Here is a 2,227-nt window from a genome sequence, read left to right on the forward strand (position 1 = left end):
GATATATAATGTCAAGAGCATCTTCAATCTTTAAAAACAAATAATTGTTTCTGGGCTCTTGGATGCCCTGTATCAAGAAGTTAATAAAAATATTATAGCTATGTGTGTGATGTTTGTGGGTTTTGCTAACTTTTAAAAATGTCATTTGTTATTTCTTTCTCGTTACATATATACACTTTCCTATCCTTCTGCTGGTAATTTTTTGTACCCTTTTTCCTAATGAGGGTCCCACAAATTGTATGAGCTTCGGTTCCTGCAAAACCAGGATCTGCCTCTGTCTACAACAACCTCAGAGAAGTCATTGAAAGTCTCTGCAGCCTCAGTTTTCTTTTTTTAAAAAACCTTGGAATTTGGCCTGCATTTCCTCGGAGTTTCTGTAAAGGCCAAAGGAAATTGTGGTGGGCAAGACACCTCCGCCAACCACACAACTCCCTAAAACGTGACGGGTCTCTGACCGGGAGGGAGGCCAGGGCGCCTGCCTGTGTAGTCGCCCGCCCAGTGCAGACTCCCATGCAGGGCTCGCCTGACCCCACCCCTGCCGGACACTGACAGCGGCGGAATAGAACGGAGCGGCGGCGGCGGTTGGGCAGGGGGCGCTGGGCTGTAGCACTCGCCCGCCGATAGGAAATGGGGTCCCAGAAAACGGGGTAAAGGTGAGGAAGGACGTTTGGGACCAGTGGGAGCTGGGGGGGCGTGGCGTGTGGTCGCGGGGGGGCGTGGCGTGTGGTCGCGGAGGGGCGTGGCCGATGATGACGGAGGGGGCGGGGCGCCAGGCCTCAGCCCCTCTCTCGGAGCCCTCCAGCCCCCTCAGCAACGGAAGTTCCGGTGTCGGTAAATGGAGGTCAGAGGTCAGCAGGAAGTCGATACGTGGCCGCCGCCTGTCCCCGCGGAGGAGGCGCAGCAGCCGGAGATGGCGGCGGTGCTGAACGCAGAGCGACTTGAAGTGTCTGTCGACGGCCTCACGCTAAGTCCGGACCCGGAGGAACGGCCCGGTGCGGAGGGCGCCCCGTTGCTGCCGCCGCCGCTGCCGCCGCCCTCCCCTCCCGGATCCGGTCGGGGCCCGGGCGCCGCAGGGGAGCAGCCGGAGCCCGGGGAGACGGCGGCTGGGGGCGCGGCAGAGGAGGCGCGGCAGCTGGAGCTGCGCTGGGGCTTCGGCCTGGAAGAGCTGTACGGCCTGGCTCTGCGCTTCTTCAAAGGTGAGCCGGGCCGGCCCCACCCCCGCGCCTCTGCCCAGCCCCGGGAGCCCGGCATGGGCTGTAGTCCGCAGGGTGACTGGATCGGTCTAATCCTCACCCACCCATACTGGGCCGCGGTGACCTGAGCAGGGCTCCGTCCTTGTGGGGGTACCCGAAGTTTGTCACTATCCGCTCGGCCACTAGGTCACACCCCTGTGGGGCCTGGAACCTTGGTTTAGCAATACGAGCCCCGCCTCCCCCAGGTTACCAGGGCATTTTACCTGATTTAGCTTCTCGGGTTTCCAGGAGCCAGAGTGGAAGAATGAGCCCTCTCTCTCCCAGAGGATCCCATTCTGGGATTGATTTTTCTTACTGACGCTCTCCTTTTCCTGTTTTTTCATGGTTTGGCACATCAGACCCCGCCAATTTTTAACCCTTTTCTCATAGTGGAAGAAATCTTTCGTTGGTTCCATACATAGTCTTTTCGGCTATTCTGGGGAACCATAAACTCAAATAAGACTTGATCATCTGGCCATATAGCTATGGCAGAAAGGAGGAAGTAAAGTACTAACCTCATTCATCCCCTCCAGCTTGTTAAACTGTGGAGAAGGGATGTCCACTATGTTCTACTAACTTCTGGATGGTTAAAATTTACCTCGTAAGCCATGTGCAAGGGTGAATTCTCAGAGTAGGGACTTAAAGTACCCTCTGTGCTTTTCGCATAATTAATTGTTAAATGTTTCTTGTGTAGAGCAAAACTGTGGTGTGCGGGTTTTTTTGTTTTGTTTTTTTTTTTAATTGGGTGATTCACTTAGTCAAATGGTGGAAAGACCAGTCACATGATTTTGTCATTGGGAAAGACTGATGAGAAGTCCGTCAGTTTGATTCTTAAAGAAATTTAGGTCTTGTAGGGTGGGTGGACAGGGAGAGACATTCGTAAAAGAAACTTTAAAGGGGGCCGGGCGTGGTGGCTCACGCCTGTAATCCTAGCTCTCTGGGAGGCCGAGGCGGGCGGATTGTTTGAGCTCAGGAGTTCGAGACCAGCCTGCACA

At 54.8% G+C, this 2,227-nt stretch overlaps 1 protein-coding gene across 1 annotated transcript in view; it reads left to right on the plus strand.

Moving 5' to 3' along the window:
- The first annotated feature begins 868 nt into the window (after positions 1–868).
- Positions 869–2,227, plus strand: part of ACBD3 (acyl-CoA binding domain containing 3) — a 51,490-nt gene continuing 50,131 nt past the window's right edge. Inside the window, exon 1 of the mRNA XM_012644344.1 lies at positions 869–1,196. Within this exon, the coding sequence (XP_012499798.1) occupies positions 911–1,196 (286 nt within the window). The 5' untranslated portion in view covers positions 869–910. The remainder of the gene's footprint in view (positions 1,197–2,227) is intronic.

Source organism: Propithecus coquereli, unplaced genomic scaffold, assembly GCF_000956105.1.
Source record: "Propithecus coquereli isolate 6110/MARCELLA unplaced genomic scaffold, Pcoq_1.0 Scaffold210, whole genome shotgun sequence".
Classification (NCBI taxonomy): domain Eukaryota; kingdom Metazoa; phylum Chordata; class Mammalia; order Primates; family Indriidae; genus Propithecus; species Propithecus coquereli.